General features: G+C 45.7%; 2 protein-coding genes across 3 annotated transcripts in view; both read left to right on the top strand.

Moving 5' to 3' along the window:
- The first annotated feature begins 20 nt into the window (after positions 1 to 20).
- Positions 21 to 14,972, top strand: CAMKV (CaM kinase like vesicle associated). The gene is made up of 10 exons (XM_084839574.1): positions 21 to 123; positions 2,910 to 3,041; positions 3,535 to 3,609; positions 4,443 to 4,581; positions 4,952 to 5,072; positions 7,057 to 7,132; positions 7,521 to 7,657; positions 8,783 to 8,861; positions 9,398 to 9,485; positions 12,743 to 14,972. The coding sequence occupies exons 1-10, from the start codon at positions 29 to 31 to the stop codon at positions 13,097 to 13,099; spliced, it is 1,299 nt and encodes a 432-aa protein (XP_084695700.1). The 5' UTR covers positions 21 to 28; the 3' UTR covers positions 13,100 to 14,972.
- Positions 14,973 to 26,451: 11,479 nt separating this feature from the next.
- The window catches only part of TRAIP (TRAF interacting protein), a 42,193-nt gene continuing 40,645 nt past the window's right edge, over positions 26,452 to 27,999 (top strand). Inside the window, exon 1 of one of the 2 annotated variants that reach the window (XM_084839572.1) lies at positions 26,452 to 26,568. The gene's annotated coding sequence lies outside the window, so the exon portion shown is untranslated. The remainder of the gene's footprint in view (positions 26,569 to 27,999) is intronic. The other variant, XM_084839573.1, reaches the window with a different exon arrangement.

Genomic DNA, 27,999 nt, shown 5'->3' with positions numbered 1-27,999 from the left:
CTCTTATTTTTCAGTAACAGGTTTGGCAATGCCGTTTGGATGTGTTACCCTGGGAGATAAGAAGGATTATAACCAGCCATCCGAGGTGACTGACAGATATGACCTGGGGCAGGTCATCAAAACGTAAGTGTTCTGCTGCTTCCTGCCGGTTTATTAAATTTTGTCAAGTGGAAGGAGAGAGCTCCACCCATACATTAAGCCAGCACTGCTTAAGTATTAGGTATTCTGCAGATGGCTCTGTCTGGCAAACAGGTATCCAAATGACAGCTTACGGCAGACATGGGATGGCTAATAAAAATGGCTTCCCCAGGCCATACTTTCTCCTCTGCTCCGGTAAGGAGGACTTTCATTTAATCATGCCATGTGAGATCAGTTTAGGCATTTCCACACCTCCTGCTCCACATTTTTAGTTGCTTTTGGCGGGGAATGGCCGAACTCACAACATGATGAGATTGCATCATGGTTAACTGCAGCTACAGCAGCCTCCCCCAATTGGGCCACCTTCCAGATGTGTTGGACTACAAATCCCATCATCCCCAGCCAGTGTCCTGGTGATGATGGGAGTTGGAGTCCTGGGCATCTAAGGTTTGCCTGATTGGGGAAGGCTGAACTACACAATATGTGAAGAGGGGGTTGTCTTCATTGGCCACCTCATGTCTGCAGTAATATGTAGATATTTTTATTTATTTATTTAAAACATTTCCTGGCTGCCTATCAGGGCAGAAACCCTCCCAAAGCAGCTTACAGCAATAAAATACATAAAAAATAGTTTAAAAAATTAAAAGTGATAAAACATAAAAGCAATAAAAACAACAATAAAATGATAATAATGCTGGGCACTTACATAATACACAATGCTATAGGTTGGGCCCTGTTGGTTAGGCCAATATCCTTGTTGACATATTGCAGAACACGAGCCAGGGACTTGGGCTGAAAGGATAGCAGCTTGCCTAAAATGACACCCAGGCTATTCACACGATCTTACATGCATACAACAAGTGTACATTGGGATTCAACTGCTATTGGATGAGGTTACACTTCCGCTTAAGAAGTAAGTTTGTAGCTTGGGGATCCTTCCAGACTCATCACGCAGGTGGCGGCAGTAGCCAGGAGTGCAGCTCTATCTAGGGAAAGTGGACCTGGCCTCAGTTATGCAAGTCCTAGTTACAGCCAGACTAGACTACTGCAATGCATTCTATATCCAGGGCTGCCTTTGAAGATGACTCAGAAACTTCAGCTGGTACAGAATGCAGCCACTCAAGTCCTCATTGGGTCTAGATGGCCAGATCACATTGCATCAATCTTGTACCAGCTGCACTGTCTGCCAGTGTCTTCCTGGGCCCAATGTAAAGTGCTGGTTTTGACCTTTAAAGCCCTGAACAACATGGGTCCAGGTTATCTGAAGGACCACCTACACTTATATGTACCTGCCCACATTTTAAGATCATCGTTGGAGGTCCTGCTTGCGGGCTGCTACTAAGATCAGTAAGGATGGCAGGCACTAGAGACAGAGCCTTGTCAGTGGCCCCCTTCTATGAAATTCCCATCCCAGAGATATATGGCTGGCCCCATCTCTGGCAGCTTTTAAGTAGGTTTGTAAAACGCATCTGTTTGCCCTGGCTTTTAATTGAAAACTTTTTGTTATTCACTGCTGATGGATGTTTTGAAATTGTATTTTGTTAAAACCAGTTTTATCTACACTTGTTTATATTTAACATGATTTTATTAATATTTGTATTGTTTTTATTTTATAAGCCACCTTGGGAAAACTATGGTCTTGAAGGGCAGCTAAGAAATGGATGAAATAATAGGAGCGAAATCACAGTGGCAAGCGCTGCCTCCCACTGTATGTGCATACATTTGCACATCTGATGAACTGCCTGTGCATGTAGCTCCAAACACATAATGAGGGGCTGTGCTTTCTGCAATGTCTCCAACCACATATACAAGTGTTTGCAGGTGCATTTTAAATATGTGTAGACACCCTGTAGATATGCAGATGTATAGGCACGCGGTAGGAGCAGGGCTTGGTGCTGTGATCCGGTTCCTTCTTATATGCGTTTATTGTACGCATGTAGGATAACATGTCTAGTCCCATATTGACTTTATGGCTAAGCTGAGATTTGAAGCAGGGACTTCCTGCCTCTTAACTCACAATCCCCACCCCACCCACAGCCCCCAGGCTATATTCTGTCTGACCAACTTTCACCAGGAGAACATCTTTGGGTACTAAAAGTCCCCTCCACTGAAACTGAGTTGAAACAAAATGAGAAGAAGTGTTAACTCTTCAGCCAAATTTCTCTATATCAGTTCAGGCCTATAGGACAGAATGTGTTAAGCTGGACAGTTGTTCCTCTTCAGTTTTCTCCCTGCCCCCACTTCTCTAAGAGCATTCCTGGATCAGTGTGCTTGAACTTGGCAAAAATCCATTAGAGGAACATATGATGTAAAGTAGGAATGGGAACCTCAGGCCTGGGGGCCAAATCCAGCCCTTCAGGGTTCCCTAAATGGCTATGCCCCCTTCCCCTGGCTCCACTCCTTTCCCCCAAGCACCAATCATTTGGTACTTTCCTGGCTTTTGTGCAGCTTTTCCCCATTTTAAAAGGTTGAAATGGCTCTCTTGAAGCTTAGTCAGTGGCAGTAAGAGCTTTAAACTAAAATGCACTGGTATTTTTGGCCCCACCCACCACTGGAATGCACCACTTCCAAAGAGCTTCTCTGAAATGGAATTTGGACCTTGGTGGAAGAGGTTCAATGTCCCTGATGTAAAGGGATGCCTGCATCTCTCTTGGGAGGGTGGGTGACTCATGAAGTGGAGTTATTCATGGTCTCTGTTGCACAGTTGGGCTGTTCCAAGCCCTTGGACGTGATCTACTTAAATCTGAAAATAACTGCTGCTCTTTCCCCAGAGAGGAGTTCTGCGAGATATTCCGTGCCAAGGAGAAATCGACAGGGAAGCTTTATACATGCAAGAAGTTTCTGAAAAGAGATGGGCGCAAAGTGCGGAAGGCAGCTAAGAATGAGATCATCATCCTGAAGATGTGAGTTGTGAAAGGCCGTAAAGACAGATCCCCTAGGCCCTGCTTCTTCAGCTGCTCTATTACAATCTTAGCCTTTTACCAAGGGTAGTACATAATGGTAGTGTGGCCACACCTCCTGCACAAAGAAGTGATCTGGACTTCCTTTAGTTATCCTGTTTCAGTCGCTGTGGGTACTTAGTGAACATATATAGGCAGGATGAGCAATGTGCGTGGGATAGACCGGCAGTTTTCAGACTTAGCTTTAAACTACGCAGAAGCAGGTTTAGGTTAGCAGTGATTATAGAAGCAATAAAGGAATGGAAGAAGTGGCCCACAGCGACTTGACTGCCCTTGGATGTTTTCCAGGAAAAGTTGGACAGGCATCTGACAAAAAATACTTCTGACTACAGGACCATGTTTTAAGGCAGACATTTGGACTGGATAGGCCAGCTGGTCTCTCCCACCCTCTAGCTTAGCTTTTCTCTTCCTTTCCTTTCCTTTCCCTTCCCTGCAGGGTGAAACACCCCAACATTCTGCAGCTGGTGGATGTCTATGTTACCCGGAAAGAGTACTTCCTCTTCTTGGAGCTGTAAGTAGGTGATGCCCAGAACTCCTAAGATGCCACACAGATCATAGAATAGTAGAATCATAGAATAGTAGGGTTGGAAGGGGCCTACAAGGCCATCGAGTCCAACCCCCAGATCATGGGGGGGGGGTTCCCTTTGCACTGCCAGGGACCCTGCACTGCTCTGGTGAAGCTGCTCAGCTGTGAACTATCAGGTTACCACTTCACAGGGTGCCTTCCCAAACATTTATCAGAAGCTCCTTTGATCTCCATGACATTATCAAGAGAGAAAGAGAGCATAAACATTTCTTTTCATTTCCTCTTCACACCATTCATGGATTGGTATTCACTTGAGGAAAGGGCCATAGCTCAGGAGCATTGCAGGCAAAAGGTCCCAGGCATCTCCAGGTAGGGCTGGGAAAGATTCCTCTCTCAAGCCCTGGAGAGACACAGCCAGTCACTGCAGATCAGCTTTCCCCAACCTGGTGCCCTCCAGATGCGTTGGACTACCACCATCACCAGCCAGTGCAGGCAACCCCTATACTGACTGTGGATGATCGGAGTCATCGTCAAACACGTCTGGAGGGTGCCAGGTTGAGGAAGGCTGAGGTACATAATACTGAGCTATGTGGACTGATGGTCTAACACAGTAAAAGGCGGCTTCTTACATGCCACTTTTTGCCCCATGTGCAGTGATCTCAGTTCAACGCAAGAATAATGAAGAAACTGCTTCTCTGCTGCCCATGGTGTAACAGTGCTTCCACTGCAGTATCCTGGTGCCAGTGATGTGATGCTGGATAATACCCAGTTCCCCTTCTTTCCCTGTTAGTGCTCTTTGTCCCTTCACTCACCTGCAGGGCCACTGGTCGGGAGGTATTTGACTGGATCTTGGACCAGGGTTACTACTCCGAGCGTGACACCAGTAATGTCATCAGACAGGTGCTGGAGGCTGTGGCGTACCTGCATTCACTGAAGATTGTACATAGGAACCTCAAGGCAAGTCGGGTAATACCCCTGCTAGGCTGTGCTGCACAAACACCTGGGCCAGTTACCTGCTACCCACCCCATCCTCAGGCTTTCTTGTTTCCATTTAAAAGCAGACAAAAGCAAATACAAAGTTTTCCTTCCCCTCCGTTTCTTTCTTAGTATTTTCTATGGTTCAATGAGAAGTCTCATCCGTGTTTTTATATGTGGGGGGTGGGGAGAGAGAGGATGCATCTTACTCTGCCCAGGAGCAAGGCACATAGTGTGCATCGAGGGAGTCATGTCTCCAATCAGCAGTTTTGCTGGAGGATTGGGTTCCTCTCCCCTTCCTTCTTTCAGGCATATCTTACCTGGCCCCCTCTTTCCCACTATGTTCCTGCAGCTAGAGAATTTAGTGTATTACAACCGCCTGAAGAACTCCAAGATTGTGATCAGCGACTTTCACCTGGCCAAGCTGGAGAATGGGCTTATCAAGGAACCCTGCGGAACCCCTGAGTACTTAGGTAAGATATGGCACAGTGAGCATGAACATGATGAAGTTTTAAAGAAAGGACTCACCAGGGGGAAAAGAGGAAACACCCATACGACAAGCCCTGCTGGATCAACCCAAAGGCCTGTCTCAGGGGCGGGCAACTTGTGGCCCTCTGGATGTTGCTGGACTACGCCTCTCATAGTCCCCCACCATTGTCTATGCTGGATACGGTTGATGGGAGACACAGTCCAACAAGATCAGGGGAGAGGGCACAAGTTGCCCACCCCTACAGATAGGCATCCTGTTTCCTACAGTGGCCAACCAGATGCCCCTGGAAAGGACATCAGCAACAGGCTACCAGGGCAAACAGCCCTTTCCCACTGTGCCTCCCCAACAACTGGTGTATTATACACCAGCAATGCTTCTTGGCCTCAGGCACTAATAGCTTGTTCAGGTGGATGAAAAGCACTAGGCACTGCTTTCTCTAGGAAACCCAGTGTTGAGATCTGTGAGGTTTCGTGATGTAAAAAGCTGCGCTGAATACATTTTGGTACTTCAGCGCAAACAATATTTTTGCTCTCCCCAATTGCACTCATCCGTGCAAAGCCTTAACTGCTGTTCCCACCCTCTAGCTAGCTACCCATAAGTATTCATTTCCATTTTGGCTGGTGAGGCATCCAGGTCAATTTTCTATGGCTGCTGTGGCTGAGTGGATAGAATGCTGGACTGAGTTTTTCTACACGAGGCTGTTAATCGCTGTATCTACTTTCAGTTTCGTCGCAGAATTGAGATCCGAGCTCCACACAAGGAGCTTTTCCTTTCATGCTTTACCACTACATAACCTCTAGGTGGAACCGTGCTATAGCAGAATAGCTCAAATACACAAGGAGAAACAGTGCTGTTTTCCCCGTTCTAACAAAAAACAGGAAAGTGCTCTGAAAAAACAGGAGGCTCATGATGTTGTCTAAAGAGCCCATAAACTACTGTGAATAAGGGATCACGAGTGCATAATAAATGCCTCCTGTAGAAAAGCTCTAAGACCAGAGAGAGAGAGAGAGAGAGAGAGAGAGAGAGAGAGAGAGAGAGAGGTTCACATTCTAACTCAGACTTGGAGCTCACTGTGGTAGGCTTGGGCAAATCACGCTCTCTCTCAGCCTAACCTCCCTCCCAGGTTGATGTGAGGCTAAAACACTGCTTTGAGCTTCTAAGTGGAAAGGCAGGATAAAATGTAATAAGCAATACTCTGTGGGCATCCTGATCAAGAATGCACATTTGCCTATTCTCAAGAGAGATGCTGGAGATGCTGCTCATGAAACTGCACACCCAGTTGCCTGGTATTATAGGTAGTTTGTCGGCCCTGTATATAACAAATATAGGTCAATGCAGATGCCATTTTTTACATGGGGAGCAGGACTTTGCTCCTTGGCACCACTCGACCTCCACATGTTCAAGGACCCATTGGCACAGGTGCGTATGCACACAATACACCCCAACGTGCATAGGCTCCAAACATGCAATCTGTGCCGTGTGAAAAACTGAGAGGAGGCTCAAATGAAGATGCCTCATGACATGGGTGTTAAATGTTTCTGAAATGATTATATCTTTGAGGACACCGTTTCACCTCTGTATTACTAATGCAGCTCTGTCCTGTTTTCCTGCACATTTCTTGCACATGGAAAGCTAGTGTGTCAGGGATAAAAGTTATAACCTAGCCCTCTTCCTGATTGTAATAAATAAATGTTATAAAGAAATAAAGACATGTAATAAATAAATAGCCTAGTTATCTGTTTGCCAGGAAATTATAAATATTAAAATACGTAACACCTGCATTCTAAAGTGGCATAGCCCTAAGTGGCTGTACCATGTGATACTTCTAAATGTTCAATTGAGCTCTGATCAAGGCAAATTTCTGAAATTGTAAGTCCTGGAGTTTTGTATTTTTTTATTGTGATGTATTCAAGGGAACATAGGTTTGTCCTTGGAATAGCACTCACCCTCTGCTTCTATCCTTGTAGCTCCTGAAGTGGTAGGGCGCCAGCGATATGGGCGGCCTGTTGACTGCTGGGCTATTGGTGTGATCATGTATATTCTGTAAGTAAGGAGAGATGAAAGCATCCTATCATATACTGACAACTGGGGGAGGGGGCGGAATAGAGGAAGGACAGAAAATGAAACAGGCATGGGGAGACAGATTACAAATAGGGATGGACAGACTCACCTCTGTCCGTGTTCACTGGGCACTCACAACCGCCCACTCCCACTCGCCGCAGTACAGCAGGGAGCGGGATGAGTCTGCCCATAACATCCTTAATTACAAAGGAAAAACAACTAGAAGGTAATTATAGGAAAAGGACCAGCATAAGCCCATGGAACTACAAAAGGGAGCTAAAGGCTTCATCCAGTAGCAATGATCCACTATCATTTGTTGCAGGTGATCTCTTTCCTATAGCTAATCTTCCCTCCTACCCTTGTGCTACAGCTTGTCAGGGAACCCACCCTTCTATGAGGAAATGGATGAAGATGATTATGAAAACCACGACAAGAACCTGTTCCGTAAGATCTTGGCTGGTGATTATGAGTTTGATCCTCCCTACTGGGATGACATCTCACAGGCAGGTAAGACTCCATCAGTGGTCAAGAAATGCACGTTATGACTTGTAGGAAGCACACCCTCACATTGTGAAGGGCAAATACAGCATCAATGGTCCCCTTATCCAAGCGGCAGGATTCTCTTCTGACAGCTGCCCCATGGCTATCAGCTCCCACTCGTGGTGTCGTGGTGGTGGAAGCATAAACAGTAGCTGGCGCCATTCTAGGGCAGGTAACTTTAAGAAGCCTCTGCCATGAATGCTATTTTCCCCAGGACCTCCCTCACAAAGGGACATTTGAGATATTACACAAGAAATGCATGTTAATAGTCTCACAGCTTAAAAATTTATATCTATTGCAGGAGGTGTCCAGTCCTCATGAGAAAGATACAGTGCTTGCCACTCATTGGTGGAAACCAGCTCCCCACCCTCCATTTGGGGTGGGGAAAAGGGTTACGCAGCCTCTCCCCCCGCCATCCATTCAGTCCAAGTTGCAGCCTCCCAGGGCTGCTTTTCATTTAAATAAGGAAAGTTGGGAGACTGTTATGCATGACTCCTATGTAATATCTGGCTTGGCCCAATGATGTCACAACTAAATTGTCTCATGAGTAGGTGGTAGCCCCTTTCTTGTCCTCTGCACCGCAGAGCCAGCATCCCACCTGCTGTGACTGGGGACGGGCGAAAGAGCAATGCTCAAGATCACCAGGATTCTCTGAATGTAGTTTCAGTGCTCATCTTGTGCCTGATTCCCGTTCGCAATCACTGCTTGCTCTGTATAAACAGGAAACTTGTGCATATCGAGCAGCAATCAAAAGGGTGATTTGTGCACATTTCCCCAAATTTGCACAAAATTCCTAATTTGTGCAACTTTCCTCCATAGACTAAAGCAGGGCTGATTCAGTCCATGGAGGAAATTTGCACAAATTAGGAAATTTGCACAAATCAAACTGGGATTTGGGCAAATTTGGGAAATGAGACAAACGTAAGCATGCATTTGACAATTTGTGAATATTTTCCGTGGACACATTCTCACCCTCGGAGCTTCGAATGGGGCATGCTCGCACGTTTTGCAAGCAAAAACAAAATTCTCATACATCCCTAGCTGTGATCCTTTCCAGGCAGTTGACAAGTAGCTTTCCTTCTGTTTCTCCAGCCAAGGACTTGGTGGCCCGTCTGATGGAGGTGGACCAGGACCAGAGGATTACAGCAGAGGAGGCTATCTCCCATGAATGGTAAGTGCTCTGTAGCTGCTCTTGATAAAGGATGAGCTTACAAACCGGGTAGAGTGGGACAAAGCACAGAGTGAAGTAAGATGAGAAAGGTCTTGTCATACAGTAGTGCCTCTTGATGCCAGAGAAAAGCCACAGAAGATCCTAGCAGGAAGAATTAAATGGAGTGGGGGAAAGCTGATGAAGAGGCAACAATCAAGGTTTTCCAGGCTTTATAGCAGCCTTCCCCAACCTGGTGCCTTCCAAATGTTTTGGACTTTACCTCCCATCAGCCCCAGCCAACATGGCCAATGATCAAGAAGGTTGGGAGTTGTAGTCCAAAACATCTGGAGGGCACCAGGTTGGAGAAGGCTGCTTTATAGCATTCAAAATACAGATTGGCTTGATCGGAGGACAGAGCATCATGATCATTGCTAGCTGTGGATCTCCCATTTAGGCCTCTACAGGCTAGGCCAGTGAGCAAAGCTAAGTAAGAAAGTTAGACTGAGGAGGGGTTCTTGCCCAGTGGCACGACTCATTGTCCTGTTTTCTGTCCCCAGGATTTCTGGTAATGCAGCCTCAGACAAGAACATAAAGGATGGAGTATGTGCTCAAATTGAGAAAAACTTTGCCAGAGCAAAGTGGAAGGTAATGTGGTGCTGGCAAGGCCTTCTCTTGCATTCAAGAAAGTTTGAGATAGCCACAAGATTTGAAGAGACACATTCCAAACCTTCTCACCCTCTCTCTTAAGTCTCCCCTACTCTACCAACTTCTATGGGTATTTTGTTTATTCTTAGAAGGCTAAATGGATACACGAGTAATTAGGCCCAGTCACGGCAGATGAGTAGGAGATGAAATTGCCATTGTCCATTCTGCACAACGATTACAGCACCTGGTCAACAGTGTGAAATAGTGACTACAGCAGGCTTCCCCAACCTGGTGCCCTCCAGATGTGTTGGACTGCAACTCCATCATTCCCAGCCAGCATGGCCAATGGTGCACCAGGTTGGAGAAGGCTGGACTAGAGTGTTGTCAGGGTGGAAACTGAGCCAATAGAACCCCAGAGCAGTTCTGATTCTGAGGAGGAACAGCAATCCGTGGGAGAGGAGCGCGCTCATCTCTCACAGGCACAGCAGCTGGCAGAGATTCCTCCTGCCAGCATTCCTGGGATAGGTATTGACCCTGGCAGCAAGAGAGTGCTGGAGGGGAGCTTGCTGGATGCTCGACGCCGATGCAGGGAGCGACGACAGATGGAGAGCGCGGAAAGGAAGCATAGCGCTCGTTTGGCGTGCAAGCAACGATCGCGTCCCGAGGACCCAAGGGAAAGAGGGAGGATCTCTCCATAGCCCATAAGTTCAGGGTCTTCCCGTGATTCTCCTTCAAACGGGGACCAACTGCCTTACCTGGAGCTTAGGCTACTCAGCTATCTTTCCCCAGTGCTGTTCCTTGCTTTGGCGCTGGTGATTAGCATCTGAAAGAGTCATTAAGTTGTAAAAGGATTAAAGCCTTGAAAAGAATCCTTTTGTCTGTGTCTTGAGTTGGCTATTGGAGTAGACTGTAAGAGGCAGCTAGGGTGCTCCCGACAAGTGTTGGGATTGGCTAGAGGGATTGCATATGGGAAACCCAAGCTCAAATCTACTCAGTCATGACACTCGCTGAGTGGCCTTGAACAAGTTACATGTCTCAGCCTAACATCTACCTTACAGGATAGTTGTGATGCTATATTGCCATGCTGAGCTCCTTACAGGAATTATGGGAAATAATAGAAAAGTCCAGGCTGAAATGGCAAAAAGGGGGTGGGGTTAGAAGGGGTCTTACTAGACGATTGGCTTGAAAAATTTGGAGTACTCTTCACTCACTTAAATTGACTCATTTTATTATGTTGAAGGACATACGGGAAGGAACAAATAAGATGTTAACATTCCTACAAGAGCTGGAATCAATTTATCAACTACTGGAATAGATGTTCTTTCCAAAAATATAACTTGGGAGATATTGATTTTATAGATATTATATAGAATTTTCTGAAAGATATTGTTTCTCTCCTGGTTGGTTTAAAACATATATTATTGGATCTGGATGAATCTTTATTGACTCAAATATTGGTAAGATGTTAATATTTCTAATAACTTTAATTTTATACATCTAGAGTGCAATCCTATGGGTTGTGACCTAGGTACTTGTAAGCCCCCAAACTCAGAGGCTTATGGGTATTCTATGCAGAGAGGGAGGAGCCTTGCGCCTGTCTCTCTTTGTCAGGCGATTTCACCCATTTAGCAGAGGCTTCAGGGAGTGGGAGGGAAGGAGGCTAGGGTGGTGATAGGAAAAGGAATAAGCCAGCCACCCTGTCTTCCTCCCCTCCCTGTCCCCAGGAATGCCCCCTTTCCCCCGTCTCTGGTCTATGAGGGGGAGGGGATGGGCAGTGTGGTTTCCTGGCTCCAAGCTTGGAGCCAAGAAACCCAAAAATCCTATGTCCCCCAGATGCTGTCTAGGGCACATAGGATTGCGCCCTCCGGCTGCTATCCTATACACACTTGCCTGGGAGTAAGGGCCACTGAACTCCAAGGGACTTAAATCTGAGTAGATATGGATAGGATTGCACTGTTACAACATTTTATATTAAATTGTATGTCCCATGAATCAATTTTATGTATTACTAACTGTGCCTTAATTAATTTTTATTAACTGCATTCATTCTATCTTATTATCCTTCTATGAAATGTTGCCTGTATGTTTTATGTATCTATATTCCATATTTATATTCTGCTATGTTCTATCTTTTGTAAGTTACTTCTTTAATAAAAATGTTAAAACAAAGGGTTAAAACATTCCAGGATTTGGATGAAGTCGATTCTGTGCAGCCCCACTTGGGGTCATCTCCTTGACAGAGGCTCAGTTTCCCACCAGAGATTCTGAGACTTGTAGTCCCAGTGCACAGTGCTCCAATGGGGACTGGGCCGCCACCTATGCCTTTCCCTGCCCAAGGTAAGTTTTTTGGGCTTGGACAGGGGAAGGCAGAAGCAGCAGCAGTTAATATAAGGCCTTTTCTGAAGTGTTGAACTGGAACACCCAAAAAAACTTGATCCTCTTTGAGGCCATCCCTGTGGAAAACCTAATCATAGTTTCCAATAAAAATGACATGTCTTCCCTTACCCCAACGTATGCTTTTTTTTGGCCTTGAGGCAGGAGGAGGCGAGGAGTGGGGTTCAAGCTATGCCCCTATAATAGGGGAGAAGGCATATTCCCAAATGTGGTAAGAAAATTTTGGAGATGGCTTTGTCCAGCTAGCCATGAGTGGCGGCTTTTTGTTTATTAAACTCTAATAAAGTGTTCCTTACAGTTAACAGAAGCTGCCCTTAATAGAGGCTGCCCTCAGAATGGCACTTTAAAACATTCAAATATATTTATATATAATTGATTAACTGATTTTAAATCCACATTGTTAAGTAACTTAAAACATCTAAATTAGTTGACAGGCCTCTGATTGCAGTTTTTGAAGACTGGTGATCTTCAGTAATATGCTCCAGAATTCATACAGTTGGATTAATCATCACGAGATATAATACAAACCATTTCTGAGGCCTAGTTCCTTGCTTTCTGATGCCTTAGCCTTGAGGTTCTATTATACATGGCCTCTTTTCTCAAGTGTTTGTCGGCAGTCACAAGCACTGAAAGCACACTTAAAAATAAAACTGAGATCTTCCAGTGCGAACACACCAAGGTTATTAAAAAAGAAAATGCCAAAAGGATTTCTTACGATTTTGAATTGGTGATATCAGATTGTGGAGGGGAGAGGGAGCAGCATGGCGGTGTTGCACTTATACTTTGGTCCCATAAAGAGCCAATGAGAGGACTTTAAATCTCTCTCTTACCAATCATACCACCTTTCTTTCTCCAACTTACAGAAAGCCGTCCGAGTGACTACAATGATGAAGAGGCTCCGAGCGCCAGAGCACACAGATGCAGCCAAGCCAACTACTGCTGCAACAACAGACGGTGCTGCCACGACAGAGACCACCGGCACCCCGCTGGCTAAAGCTGAAGCAGACGGCACAGCTCTGGCAGCCACCGAAGCAGCCCCAGCCACAACAATGGCAGCACCATTGACCGCGGCAGCAAGCCCAGAAGAAACGACATCCACAGCTCCAGCAAGCACAGCAGAAACTCCAGCTCTGACATCAGCAGCCCCAGCCACGTGTAACGGGGAAGAAACCGCCGCTCCTAGTGCCACCCCAGAGTCCTGGAATGAGGAGACTGGCTGAGCCAGAGGGGAGCACAGGGCAAGGGCAGGGTTGTGCCTCTTTGTTGTATCTCTCTCTGTAAATAGTCACTGGCATGGTACCCCCAAACTGTCCTGGCTTCCCAACCAACCCCTCTGCGTGTGGCTGTCAGTTTGTCTGACTCTATGTGTCTCCAGCTAGGTGCCAGCAGAGTTTCTATTTTTTATGTGACAGAGTCCCAAGTGACCTGGATGGGCTGAGGTAAACAGATTGTTGTGGAGGCCCAGCCCATGGCATGAAATTCTCTTTCTCTCACCCTCCCCGCTTTTCCTCTGTTGCTTTTCTTTTCTTAGTCCCATGTGATCACTTCCATTTATTTCTTTTCTTACTAGTAGCTGCCCCCAGGGCATTTTATTCATTTAATGCCTTTCTTAGCCACCTTTCGGACTGCAGTCTTGCCAGGCATTCTCTCAGTCAGTAATTCCCTCACTTGTCATCCAGCTTCTGGGCATGGATGGGAGAAGCTGGGGCAACCAGATCAAGCACAGCAACCATCCCTTTCAGCTGACCATACTGTGATACCATGGAGGTACAGGGAATGGAACAAAGGTCCAGGTTGGGCTGCTAGGGTCATTTTGTCCGCTGCCATAGTGGATCTGACAAAATAGACATACACATATAGGATGAGTGTGGAATTCATATGGTCAGCTGCTGGTGACAACTTCTGTAGCAGTTTCCCTCCATGTCTGCCACTGGATTGTGTGCGGACAAAAGTAATGCTAATCCACATGTAGTATGTGTGTGTAAGAGACCGTCCATAGAACTGCCACTATATTGAGACAATGGGGGTATAGATATCCATGTGTTTGTGTGGTTACAAGCCTCCCTTGGGATAGGGAGAAACTCCGTAAAATGGGACTCACCTGTGAGCAGGCTGGGCGAGGAAGATTAAAGACAGGTGGGAGGCATCATGTTCATCACCATTATTTCAGACTTGCCACATTCTCCCCAAAACTCAGGGCAGATATAGTGTTGAACAACTGGGGATTATGAAAGCCTGGAAGAAGGATCTCCAGATAATCAGCAGTACTTGTAGGGAGACCATGCAGCAGAACAGGCTAGTACATGGGTGATTTCCAGATCAGCACCCCAGCATGGACAGGTGGATCCTAACTTAAGACAAAATTCTTTTGGTGGATTCTTCAGCTGTTTTACCAAACCTTTTTATCAAACCTTGTTTGAACTATGAGAGGGCCCAAGTTAGTTCCAGGTATTTGCAATCCAGCAACTACAGAACAAGTTTTTGTTAAGTAAGGTGACCAGATGCAAAGGAGGATGGGCTCCTGTATCTTTAATGCATAGAAGAAGGAATTTGTGCAGATACAGTTTTTCTCTCCTCTGCATGACTAGCAGAGTGGCGAAATGTAAAGGTATCCAGCATGGGATGAAACATGGCATTTAGGTGGACCAGATTTCAAAAGCTAGTAGTGGTGGCAAGAAAGGGAGTACAGAAGCAAGCAACATGGGGGACAGGATCTGTAGAAAGAAAAGATTTGCAGAAGTCAGTGCGTATAGGAGAGGGAGACACAGTGGCTGGCTATAAAAGGAAGAGAAGCTTTATGCACCAACCCAGCCTCCCCCAACCTGCTGCCCCTGGACTACAACTCCCATCATCCAGTGTGGCTTGGCTGGGGATGGTGGGGTTTGTAGTCAAACACATCTGGGGGGCTACCAGTTGGGAGAGGCTGCACCAACCATTCGATCACATGTCTCCTCCAGAACTGCAGCAGGCAAGGAACCATGTGCCAGTAGATGACAAGAAAATAATGTTCCCGTTCATCCTGAAAGCGATACACTATGTTCCAAAAGCTAGCATTCCTCAGCCTGTGTAATAAACACTGCAATAAGTATTTGTTATTATTCTGTACTGCTGTTTCCCCATCTATAAAATAGACATGAAGACATGCCTCTGCGTCCAGAGATACTGCAAAAACAAATGTACTTTACACATCAGGAAATGCAGTAGTTCTACATTGCTTACAGGATTTGGTAAACATGCTAAAAGAGGTATAGCACCACATAGGAAAGGTTTATGAGTCATGTTTCAGATTCCTTATCAGTGAAAGACGTTCATCCAGGTTGTAAGCAGAGGTAATTAAGTAATCAAGAGCTGTGTCACAGCATGTATAATAGGAGACCAATAGCATAATCCTGGGCATATTTACTCATAACCAAGAACCACTGAGTTCAGCAGTACTTACTTTCAAGTAAGCAAGCATAGGATAAACAACAGATAGATCTGGGAGCTGGGTCAATATAAAAGATGTGAAAAGCTGTAGAGAGAGGATGTGATTTGGAGGGGAGATGTGGGGGAGGTGTGCCACCCTCTTCCCCAACTTAGCCCAACATACGGAGCCAGTACATTGGCCCTGCCTCTGCTAGCCGCAGATGTCTTCTTGGAGACAGCCTGCCCAAATGTGGCCTATGCATTTAAGATTTTATAAATACAGACCTCATTCAGTAGGGCATTGGATGGTGGAGGCAGAGCTGGTGGATTGGGCCATTCAAATACCATCCACACTGGCCCCTTGATGGGGGAGACAAGATAGGAGCTCCTGTTGCATGACAGAACTTGGCCAGGTCCTCATACTCCTTCTTGATGTGTCAGAAGTCACCATCTGACTTTACTATTTCCATTTTGCACAGCAAATTCCTCTTGAACGTACTCTCACTTGATAAGAGTAGGTATTAACCACAGCCAAGCAAGTGAGGTTTCAGAGACTTCCTATACTGTGAGCTTTGGATGATTCACACATGCAGTAGGTGTGTGAGAAATGCTGTCACAATCCTCGTTGTTGTTGCCACTAATGATCACGTGGCAGACGGCAGTCACCAAAACCGCACAGGAAGACTCACACAAGCAGTTTGCTGCATGGAACACCTTCTTTAGGGTTGTTTTCATGCAGTGGCAGGCTCCTGATTGCATGACTGATGTGCTCCCTAATTTTATCCAGTTCTCCATGTTAGATAGTGGAGAATATCTTTTATGTCAGTTACTCTGGGATCTAGAAGCACAGGCTTTTTGGAGCCAGAGGCTCCATTCCCCACAAGGAAGAGAAATATTAGCACCTATATCATATTCAAAAGTTTAACTCCAGAGTAATATTCTTCATCATGCTGCAGCCTCCTGTTGATACACTTGAGTAACAAAAAAAGTGCCTGCTGGGAACAGCAGGGGTCAATGTAATGGAAGAGCCCCAAGCAGAGAACTCTTGTTGGTTTCCATCTATTAAGCTTTCCAGCTGTCATCGCCCACCCTAGTAGCCAAGGAGTGGAAACATTTGTTCCTGCTTTGAGTTGGTTCCTGAGCCACCTCTTGGTGGGTGTTTTCTCTCCCCCCCCCCGCCCCAAAAGGAGAATGTGAGCCCCACAGATGTTGGTATGAGCAGCTAAAATGGTTCATGTCACTAATATAACAACGTTGCTGTGAGAAAGAAAACGTGTGGACTGGCTGTATTTAGCGTGTGTGTAATTCATGCAGTAAATAGGTATGTGTGAGATTTATACACCCATGTATGGTTTGTGGTATGTGTCCATGATAAACAGAAGGCAGTCTATGGATTGTAGTATGCGTACATGCTGTACGCATCTTGATCTGCGCATTCATGTCTTGCATTAAAGCTCAGGACAGACACCAGGCTCTTGTGGTATCCACAGTTTGTTCTAAAATGGCTTGTTATGACTGGGTTGTTAGCAAAGCAGCTGTGCTATGCTGTTGTGTTGCACACTTGGTCCTTAAACAGGGTAGTTCAACTGTTCTGGGGCTCCCAACCCTGGTCTGCTCTGGTCTCTAATCACCACAACCATCAATACTGAGAATTGCACCTAAGCAGACATGCTCCTAATTTGTCTTGTGTGTGGCCATTTTGAAGATTAAAATGGTGGAGTCTGATGTTTATTTCAGCTGCTGGTGAAATACAAAAGTCTTTTTTAAGGCTAGAGAAAGTTTCTCTCATTTTCTGACATTTTTCCATGTGATGAGTGTTTTTCCCCCAATACAGTTTCGCACTGTCACTCAAGAAGATTCTAGATCATTCCCAAGGCTAAGAGTTAGGTTTGTATTTATGTATTTCCCTTTTTAAAAAAATTAAAAAGGTGTACCCATCTAGGCATTATTTTTAAAAGGCATAAAAGTAGAACACGCAAGAATGCTCTAGGTCAGACTATGGCCTGGCCAGTACCTAGACTGCCACAAGTGTAGAGATTCCTAAACATCCTGTTGTGCCCATTCAAGCATTAGAGACTGCTTGCCAGTGAAATCCTTCCCATGTCTACTGAGAAGTAAGCCCCACTGAGTTCAGTCGGATGTATTCACAGGTCAGGACTGCAGCCTTAATTTCTCAGGCTGCAATACTACACTCACTTCCCGGACAGTAAGTCCCATTGAACTCAACAGGGCTTACTTCTGGCTACACGTGAGCACTATCAACTAGTGGGATTTTACCTTTATTTTAAACAGAAATTATGGCTTTCGAGCAGTCTGAGCAGGGAGCTATTTCCTAGTATGTGCCTTGGCCATAAGTATGACAGCTCAAATAGGAGCACACGGGTTATCCGCTGTACCTCGCTCATCTCAGAACAGGGAACATAAGACAAGTGGTACAACAGCTTCAGAAGCATGAACAGCTATCAATTCTCATAATGGAAAGAGCTGTAAGCCCCCATATACACTGCTCAGCATCACTTGGGGAAGGGGACTCACCTTAGCCATATCCAAGGTCAGGTGTGACTCAGGTTGCCATTTCCTTTCCTGATAAAGGCCCAGAGCCTTTTAACAACAACTCAATATGCAGAAATCCTAGAGCTATGATTTCCCCATTACTGCCTCTTGATGCTAACAGAAGCAGTACCTGTTAAGTTCATCTGTCACACACTTCTTAGAGCCTCTCAGGAAAATAGGTGGCAACTCTCCGCATGAACCACACCCTCTCTCTCCATCACTGGGTCTTGCTATCCCAGGCTTAGTCCCACACAAAGTACATGAAAGGAAGCCTGGCTCTCATGTGAACAGTCTACACAGTAAACCTCCCCAATGGGAGGCCTTCTCAGCCACCTGCCTGCCTCAGTTCCTGCTGCCAGCATTTCTTTCCCTTCCCTCACAAGCAGCTGCATGTTTGTAAGTTTGAGTTCAGTCTATGAAATTGTTTTATTTCAACTGCAGCCACCCAGAAATTCCTGTGTAATTGCCGCACTGTACCACTGAGAAAATAAAGTCCCTTCTAAGGATAAACAGAGAGAGCACCTGCTCTTGCATTGTCTGTCTCTGTCTGTATCTCTACTGTACTCATCACCCTCTTAAGGGCTGCCTTTTCCCAATTAATGCCAGCGTGGTGAGTAGTGTTCATGAATCTGTATCTATACACACACATGCACACACACACACAGAGAACAGAGATAAAAAAGAACACATCTATGCCCCCTTCTTTTGTTCCACATTTATTTATTTATTTATTCATTTATTCATTACATTTATACCCCACCTTTCTTCCACTGTGGAATTCAAGGTGGCTACATGTGATTCCCAGGGGGTCTCCCGTCCAAGCACCCTCCAGACCCAGACCTGCTTAGCTTCAGCATGGTGGCTGCCTCATGTGCCTTCACAAAGAAATCCTGCCAGTGAAACAGGTTTGAAGCCAAAATAATTTTTTAGAATTGACAACTACTAATTGCCAAACATGGTCCTAATTTTTTCTAATAAGCACCCCACCATTGGTGTTCCCAAGATACAAAATATAGGATTAGATCCAGATTTAAGCTGACAGAAGTGGACTTCCCCACCCCTTCCTTCCTACAGCAGCCCTTCCAGCCCCCTGAAAATGCTACACAGAGTCAGGAGACCCTGCTGAGTGGAGCCCTTCCTCTCGCAGAAGGCAGATTCTGGATCCAGCCCATGGCCACCTACAGACTTGTCCAGAAACCACACATTCCCACCTACAGACATGTCCAGAAACCACACATTCCCTCCTCTCATCCTCTGTCGGTTTGTACCAGTTCGGAGTGCAGTTGAGCAAATTTTTCGGAGAAAGACCAAGCACCACTCAGTGGCAGCCCTCTCAACCAGAATCTTTGCTGTTCTAGCTTTACAATGGGCTTCCTTGCTTCCATAATGGTTTGTGGCACTGCAAGAGGAACAAGAAGCTGTTCTACATGAGACAGTTATCATGTGCTCAGTCTTCCCTGCTCACAGTTGTTTACGAATTCTTTAGACAACCTTGTGACCCTCCAGTTTCGGTTCTATTTGTAAACATTTTCAGTGAGTTTTTGTTTTTAGAGCAGGAAAAATGGGGTATTTCTGGTGAAGGAAAGAAAACACTTTCTACCTGTGTAGTTGTGCTTTTCCGCTATACCACAGTGCCACCTAGAAGTTATATAGTGTAAAAGCAGGAAAGGAAATGCTCCACATATAGAGCTCAGATCTCAATTCTGCGACAAAACCGAAAGTAGATGCGGTAGATTAACATGCCCCCAACAACAACATGGACTTGGGAGACCCTCTGCTAGGAAATCCTGCTACAGTTGCTAGATTACATTTCTAATCTAGAAATGGCCTTCTAGATTAAGGAAGATGGGAAAGCTGAAGAGAGAACAAGCTAATTAGGGAAAGCAGAGATCAAGTTTAATGATCACCTGGAAATCTTCCCCCACTTCAGTTAATGTACATCAAAATGCACACTTTTCCTGCATTCAGTGTTACCACATTAGCTAAAACACGAGCCATTTCCCAAGGTGCCTATCCAAGATGCTGGTCTCTGCAGCCCTGTGACCAGACTCAGACACAATCCCATCACTCTGACATGGTTAGCAACAGTCTGACAGTGTGTAGCCCCCATGCCACATTGATAAATCTATTAGCCCTTATAGCTATATGGAACCACAGAGGTAGTATACCTCTGAATACCAGTTACTGGGGGACAAAAACTGAAGGAAGGCTCTTGCCTTTATGCCCTTCTTGGGGGGCTTCCTGCAAGTATTTGCTTGGCTGCTGTGCAAAACAGAATACTAGACTAGATGAACTTGTCTGATTCAGCATGGCTTTTCCTAGTTCATAAATAGTGACCGAAGAAACATTTCCGATTCGGCAGGGCCCTTACCTGTTTAGTAAATAGTGACCCAAGAGATGCTTCTATGCAAACAGGGGAGGTTAAAATATAAAACAGCCATTCCCAAATGTTACAACTGCATGGGGAAAACAGCATGTTGGAGGACTAAAAATGTGCTTCAGACAGAATGCATCTGTTTATGGGTGATGCAGTAAATGCAAGGAGATTAAAATGCAACTGCAAATCTGCCATCCTTCATGGTCATTAATCGATTTTCAAAATGTGGTACAACTACATTTAAAATTACATTTCCATCTTTTACAAGAGAGCCTCAAAAGTGCTGTGAGTGGCACATCTGAGATCTGTCCAAGATTATATCAACCAATTTTACAACTACAGGTCAATTATGCAACTGTGTTGTAAGACCCATCCTGTCATCCAGCTGCATACAGTTGTGCAGATTGGTAAATATTTTTACAGTTATCTGCAAAGCTGTGTTAGTCTCTTTATTCTGCACACAATAGAAGGCTGGAAAGAATCCATTTACAGTGTCTGCATCTACCACATTCAAATGTCACCACAAAAGTCTGTTTTCTTTTCCAGGTTTCACACCCAAAATGTGGAGCTTTACAATTCATGACAGTCTGCAACTGCATTTGATGAAGTGCAAGATGTGGTGAATTCCCATAGGAATTTTTTTCCTAGCTAAAACCCACCAGACCCACACATTGCTCTGCAGTCCTTCAGGCAAAGATATGCACCTCTTTGTTTCAGGGTACCACATTATTTAGCAAAACCCAGCACTTTGTCCTAATATAGAAACTATATAATAGGTTCCACCATGAGAAACCCTGCTAGGTCAAATTGTAGATTTTCCTAAGATTTGTACCTTAATGGTATTAGATATGACACAGATGGGATGTGAATTTACTGTCTTTGTGCTTTGAAAATACGCAACAGCTCCAGCAGTCACTGCATTCAGTTTGAAACACTGCTCCTGTGGGGAAATTGCAGAGAGAAAGAAGGCATCAAAATATACTTGGTTAAAATCCCCCATAATAGATGGTTTCTATGGAACTATAGAATGCATGGAAACTATAGATGCTTTCCCCAAAATCTTTGCATCAAACCAAGGAAACCTGCTGAAATCTAACAAAGCCAAATCTGGGATGAGCAGGGAATATCTTAATGTGGGATTAAAGGAGGTGGGGGTGGGGGGGAGGCAGAGAATGGAAAATAATTGCATTTCTTCAGTAACATAGATAAGAGGATTTTTGCTGTTGTTAAACTAGCAGCCTGACCTGGAGCATGTTTAGTCAGAAGTAAACACCATTCCATTCTTATATTTATATAAAAATACTTGAAATAAATAAATACATTTCTAAAGGGTAAATCCTAAGCATACTTCCTAAGGAGCAAGTCCCATTGACCTGGTTCGCACACAATAACTACCCAGATTTTTTTTAAAAAAGACACTGAGCAGTCATGAATGAGCGAGCATGCTGGCTTCCACTCCATTCATGGGTTTATCCTAATGTCTGAACGCAGACCTCTGGGTTATCTCTCCCACAACCCCCACAGAGTTCCGTGTGTCAGATGTCATGACAAACAACCCAGGGAAGGCGCATCCTAGGGTTGTTTAGCTCCTCCTATTAGCAGCCCAAGCGATCAGGCAACAGGAGCCAACACATGTTTGCTTCCGCTCCTTCACAACTACCAGGGGTTTAAAACTAGATAGTCATGATGTGCAAATCAGGCCAATGTGTTTCGGGCTTCTTTTAGCAGTGTGCCCATGTCCATGGAATACACTAGAATCATAGAATCATAGAATAGTAGGGTTGGAAGGGGCCTACAAGGCCATCGAGTCCAACCCCCTGCTCAATGCAGGAATCCAAGTCAGAGCATCCCCGACAGATGGCTGTCCAGCCTCATCTTGAACGCCTCCAGTGTGGGAGAGCCCGCTACCTCCCTAGGTAATTGGTTCCATTGTCATATCGCTCTAACAGTCAGGAAGCTTTTCCTGATGTTTAGCCGGAATCTGGCTTCCTGTAACGTGAGCCCATTATTCCGTGTCCTGCACTCTGGGATGATCAAGAAGAGATCCTGGCCTTCTTCTCTGTGACAACCTTTCAAGTACTTGAAGACTGCTATCATATCTCCCCTCAGTCTTCTCTTGTCAAGGCTAAACATGCCCAGTTCTTTCAGTCTCTCTTCACAGGGCTTTGTTTCCAGTCCTCTGATCAACTTTGTTGCCCTCCTCTGAACCCTCTCCAGTTTTGTCTGCATCCTTCTTCAAGTGTGGTGCCCAGAACTGGACATAGTACTCCAGATGCGGCCTAACCAGTGCTGAGTAGAGGGGAACTAGTACTTCCTGGGATTTGGAAGCTATGCTTCTATTAATGCAGCCCAAAAGAGCATTTGCCTTTTTTGCAGCCACATCACATTGTTGGCTCATATTCAGCTTGTGATCGACAACAATTCCAAGATCCTTCTCGCTTGTAGTGTTGTTGAGCCACGTATCCCCCATCTTGTAACTGTGCCTTTGGCTTTTTTTTCCTAGGTGCAGAACTTGGCATTTCTCCCTATTAAATGTCATTCTGTTGTTTTCTGCCCAGCGCTCCAGTCTATCCAGATCACTTTGAATTTTGTTTCTGTCTTCCAAAGTATTAGCTATCCCGCCCAATTTTGTGTCATCCGCAAATTCGATCAGCATTCCCTGCACCTCCTCCTCCAAGTCATTAATAAAAATGTTGAAGAGCACTGGGCCCAGGACTGAGCCCTGCAGTACCCCACTCGTTACCTCTCCCCAGTTTGAGAAGGTCCCATTGATAAGCACTCTTTGAGTCCGATTCTGTAGCCAACTGTGGATCCACCGGATCGTTGTTTCATCTAGCCCACTTTGAGCTAGTTTGCTCATCAGGATATCATGGGACACTTTGTCGAAAGCTTTGCTGAAGTCCAGGTATATGATGTCTACAGCATTCCCATGGTCTACAAGGGAGGTTACTTGATTCAAAAATGAGATCAGATTTGTCTGGCAGGATTTGTTCTTGACAAATCCATGTTGGCTTCGAGTAATCACGGCATTGTTTTCAAGGTGCTTCCAGATGGATTCCTTTATCATCTGCTCCAGAATTTTCCCAGGGATTGATGTCAGACTGACTGGTCTGTAGTTCCCAGGTTCCTTCTTTTTACCCTTTTTGAAGATAGGGACAACATTAGCCCTCCTCCAGTCATCTGGCACTTCCCCCATCCTCCATGATTTCTCAAAGAGAATAGACAGCGGTTCTGAGAGTTCTTCTGCCAGTTCCTTTATTACTCTAGGATGCAGCTCATCTGGCCCTGGAGATTTGAACTCATTCAAAGGAATTAGGAGTTCCTTGACCATATGCCTATGGATCTCAAGCTGCAATCCTGCCCCTTCAGCCTGTACTTCGCCTTTGCCAGGGGGGTCATAGACCCTCTTTGGGGAGAAAACTGAGCCAAAGTCGGAATTGAGCACCTCTGCCTTTTCTTTGTCATCCATTATCGTTTTTCCATCCTTATTTAATAGCTGAAGCACCATTTCTTTCCTCTGCCTTTTACTATGCACATAGCTGAAGAAAGCCTTTTTGTTGTTTTTAGCATCCCTCGCTAACCTCAGCTCGTTCTCAGCTTTAGCCTTCCTGACGCCATCCCTGCAATTCTGTGCTATCTGCCTGTACTCTTCCTTTGTTACTTGGCCTTCTTTTGACTTCCTATATGTGTCCTTTTTTATTTTCAGGTCATCCCTAACCTTTTTGTGAATCCACATTGGCTTCTTCTGTTGTCTTCCACCTTTTCTTCTTGTTGGAATTGTTTGTGATTGTGCCTTGAGAATTTCCTTTTTTAAAAGCCCCCACCCATCTTGGCCTCCTTTTCTCGCTAGCATCACTTGCCATGGAAACTTACTGATCATTGTTCTGAGTTTATGAAAATCAGCTTTCCTAAAATCCAGGGTACGCGTTTGACTACACTCAGCTCTTGCTTCCCTTAGAACCAAGAACTCAAGTGCAACATGGTCGCTTTCCCCCAGAGTTCCTGTAACTGCTACTTTATCCACTAAGTCATCTCTGTTGGTTAGGATCAAGTCAAGGATGGCCGATCCTCTAGTTCCTTCCTCTACTTTCTGTAGGAGGAAGTTATCCGCCACACAAGTCAGGAATTTCCTGGAGGGGCCATGTTTTGCAGAATTTGTCTCCCAACAAATATCAGGGAAATTGAAGTCCCCCATTACCACTACATCATGCTTCCTTAAAACATTGGCTATTTGCTTTTCAAAAGTTTCATCCTTGTCTTCTCCTTGGTTGGGTGGTCGGTAGTAGACTCCGAGCACCAGGTTCCTTTTATTCTTTGCTCCATTTATTTTGATCCAGATGCTCTCGATGGGGCTACCAAGCTCCTCCTCCTGTATTTCTGTGCAGAGATATGTATTTTTCACATACAGTGCAACCCACCTCCCTTTCTGTTCCTCCTGTTCTTTTTGAACAAGTTATATCCTTCAATTGCTTTATTCCAGTCATGAGAGTCATCCCACCAAGTCTCAGTTATACCTATCAAGTCATAATTTCCCTCCTGTATTAAGAGTTCAAGTTCGTTCTGTTTGTTTCCCATACTCTAGCACTTGGGGTGAGTCAGGCCCCATTACTGCAGGCCTTTACGAGAGCCTTAAAACGTATCTGTTCTCAATGGCTTTTTCCTAAATCAGTTAATGGGTTGCTGAGTGGAAATAAATTTAGCTGTAACTGTTAAGGGGTTTTCATTTTTGTATCTTACGTTCACCTGTTCTTATTATATATTATTTGTGTTTTGAAACTGTGTGTGTTTGATGTTTTTGGACTATTGGAAAATGCCTTGAAAGGGCTCTAACCTTAAAGGCGGCCTATAACACTGTAGAGGAGGATGGAGAGGTGAAAATCACTTCCGCCACTCTGCTGACAGCAGCTTGGCAGGGCGCAGAATTCTCAAGACTCCAAGATTGCTAGTCAGAAACCTCCAGACAACAGTCCAGTAGGATTATGGCCTTATTTCAGAGTACGCCTGTTTCAAAGTACGTACACCAGTTGCTGGGGAACACAAACATGAAGGTGCTATTGCCCTCTTGTCCTACTTGTTTCCCACAGGTAGCTGGTTGGCCACTCTTGTGAACAAAATGCTGGACTAGATGGACCCTTGCTCTGACTCAGTACGCCTCTTCTTAAGTATATAAGAAGAGCCCTGCTGGATCAGACCAAGGGTCCATCTAGTCCAGCATTCTGTTCATGCAGTGGCCAACCAGTTGTCAACCAGGAACCCACAAGCAGGGCATGAGCACAACAGCACCCTCCCACCCATGTTCCCCAGCAACTGGTGTACATAGGGTCATTGCCTCTGGTACTGGAGGTAGCACATAGCCATCAAGACTAGTAGCCACTGATAGCCTTTTCCTCCAGGAATTTGTCTAACCCCCTTTTAAAGCCATCCAAATTGGTGGTCATCACTACATCCTGCAGTAGCGAATTCCATAGTTTATGCGCTGCGTGAAGAAGTATTTGGGGTGACCCATTTACAAGTTGTGTATACTCCATCTTCTCATTTCTGATCCTCAGGCTCCCATTGCAGCCCCCTTTCAACCATGTCCCTAGCTAGTCAAGAGTATTAGTGGAAAGCCACTTTCACAAGAGACTGAAGGGTCACCCCAAAACCTAAAATGGCCTGCCATGAAGCTCTGTTGCCTCAGGGCCACGTGCTCCACACTTACTCCTTTACTGTAAAGCAAGGGGAGAGCAAACACTTATTTACTACATTTACATCCTGCGTTTCTCCCTCTTGCAAAGAACCCAAGGCGGCTTACATGGTCTTTTTCTTCTCCATTTTAGCCTCACAACAACCCTGTGAGGTGAGTTAGCCAGGACTCAGAGCTCACCGGCCCTCTCAGGGGGAAAAGGCAGGCAAACTCCTGCTCCTAGGAAACCAGAAAAAGCATATGTCTATATTAAGCCATGATTTCTTTATCTATATGTAACATATAATTGCCTACTACCTATTCCCGAGTATTAAAAACAAGCCTTTTCCTAAGAAAAACAATAACAACATTTAAAAAGGCTACCCCGGCCACTGCCCTTCTCCTCTTTCCGCTACACACGGCAGCAGGAAGGCGAGCCAAAAAGAAGGCCGGCTTGCGCCTCTGATTACTATCAGCCGCGCCGTTGGAGGGAAGCGTGGCGCGCCCCGCCTCCTTCAAAGTGGAGGCCCCACCCCGGCCAATAAAAAGAGGGTCGGAAACTCTTCCGCTGCGTCTTCGCTCCCGCGCCTTTCCTGGGAACGTCACTTCCGCTCCCTTCCGGAAGGAGCTGAGAAAGGAACCAAGTTTGAATCCGGTAACCTAGCGAGGCTGGATCTGGACATCAGCAGGTGAGTTGTGCTTTCTGTTGGCGCGCCTGCGGAGCGGAGGGCGGGCGAGGAAAGGAAAGTCGCGGCCAGGGGCGGTTGGGCGGGCTCTGCGTGTAGCGTCGAGAGGGGTTTCCCCCTCCCCAGCTTTGAGTGGGCCCGTCTGGGGAGTCGATCTGACTCCTCCGCCCAGCCCCGGTTGCCACTCGTACAGGCAGAGGCTGTGTGCTTTGCAGAGCTGCCCGGCAGGCAAAGATTGTATCGCGTTCCTATTCCGCACTTCCCCCAAAGAGCTCGGGTGCGTTTCTCCCTCCCCCTCCCGTTTGCCCTTGTGAGGGGCCGGCTGAGGAAGCTGTGTAGACGCGAGTATGGCTCCCTCACTCGCACCTCAGCATCCCGGTGGCTCTTGCTTTTGCTGCGTCTTCCTTCTAACGCACTTGTTGATGTACCTCATCGTGGTGCTTAGGGAATACTTTGCATCTCACGAGTACGCGAACGACAGTGGCGGTGATGTTATTGAGCATCCCATATTGTATGCCGCGTTTGGTGCTGCCCAGTTGGGTGACTGGCTGTGATAATGAAACAGCACCGAAGAGAAGCGTTACTAGGGGATTTTGCTCCCTGTTAGGGGCTTTAGCTTCAGCAAAGGAGATAGTTACCTTGTCGTGGTGCTGGAGCTTGAGCACCTCAATGATGTCATGAGCTAAACCGTGAAGGGACACCCAAGACGGGAAGGACATGGCAGAGAGGTCAGACTAAATACGATCCCTGGGGAAGGAAACAGCAACCCACCCCAGTATTCTTGCCATGAAAACTAAATGGATAAGTACAACCAGAGATATGTCGGTATACCATCGGAAAATGGGACTCCCAGCTCAAAAGATGGTCAAGATGCTACTGGGGAGGATCAGAGGATAAGTTCAACTAGCCCCAGATGTGATGACGCAGCTAGCTCAAAGCCGAAAGGACGGCTAAACTATCGAACAGTGGCACTTATTTCACATGCCAGTAAGGTAATGCTCAAGATCCTGCAAGGTAGACTCCAGCAATTCATGGAACGAGAATTGCCAGATGTACAAGCTGGGTTTAGAAAAGGCAGAGGAACTAGAGACCAAATTGCCAATATCTGCTGGATAATGGAGAAAGCCAGGGAGTTTCAGAAAAACATCTATTTCTGTTTTATGGACTATTCTAAAGCCTTTGATTGTGTGGATCGTAACAAATTGTGGCAAGTTCTTGGTGGTATAGGGATACCAAGTCATCTTGTCTGCCTCCTGAGGAATCTGTATAACGACCAAGTAGCAACGGTAAGAACAGACCACGGAACAACGGACTGGTTTAAGATTGGGAAAGGAGTACGGCAGGGTTGTATACTCTCACCCTACCTATTCAACCTGTACGCAGAACACATCATGCGACATGCTGGGCTTGATGAAGCCAGGGCTGGAGTTAAAA

Source organism: Heloderma suspectum, chromosome 2 (assembly GCF_057233095.1).
Source record: "Heloderma suspectum isolate Gila_16-S chromosome 2, 16-S_ref, whole genome shotgun sequence".
Lineage (NCBI taxonomy): Eukaryota > Metazoa > Chordata > Lepidosauria > Squamata > Helodermatidae > Heloderma > Heloderma suspectum.
This window is presented reverse-complemented; position numbering and strand designations above follow the sequence as displayed.